This window comes from Aptenodytes forsteri, unplaced genomic scaffold (assembly GCF_000699145.1).
Source record: "Aptenodytes forsteri isolate BGI_AS27 unplaced genomic scaffold, ASM69914v1 C12745298, whole genome shotgun sequence".
NCBI classification, from domain to species: Eukaryota; Metazoa; Chordata; class Aves; order Sphenisciformes; family Spheniscidae; genus Aptenodytes; species Aptenodytes forsteri.
In genome coordinates this window covers 1-239 of record NW_008797635.1, presented here as the reverse complement: position 1 = coordinate 239, position 239 = coordinate 1, and the positions used below count along the sequence as shown (strand labels likewise).

Below are 239 nucleotides of genomic sequence, written 5' to 3'. Positions count from 1 at the left end.
TACTTGCCGTGCCGCGGGTCGCATTTCACCATCTGGTTGGCCGGCTCGAAGCAGGCGTTGGTGATCTCTGCCACCGTCAGCTGCTCGTGGTAAGCCTTCTCGGCCGAGATGACAGGGGCATAGGTGGCCAGCGGGAAGTGGATGCGGGGGTACGGCACCAGGTTGGTCTGGAACTCCGTCAGGTCAACATTCAGGGCCCCATCGAAGCGCAGGGAGGCCGTGATGGAGGACACGATCTG

General features: G+C 62.8%; 1 protein-coding gene across 1 annotated transcript; it reads right to left on the bottom strand.

Annotated features, from left to right (window-relative positions):
• Nucleotides 1-4: 4 nt before the first annotated feature.
• On the bottom strand, nt 5-236 carry LOC109279751 (tubulin alpha chain-like; the record flags this gene model as incomplete). Its single annotated transcript, XM_019474622.1, has 1 exon — nt 5-236. A coding segment is annotated over one exon (232 nt), but the record flags the coding sequence as incomplete, so codon positions are not given.
• Nucleotides 237-239: the final 3 nt, after the last annotated feature.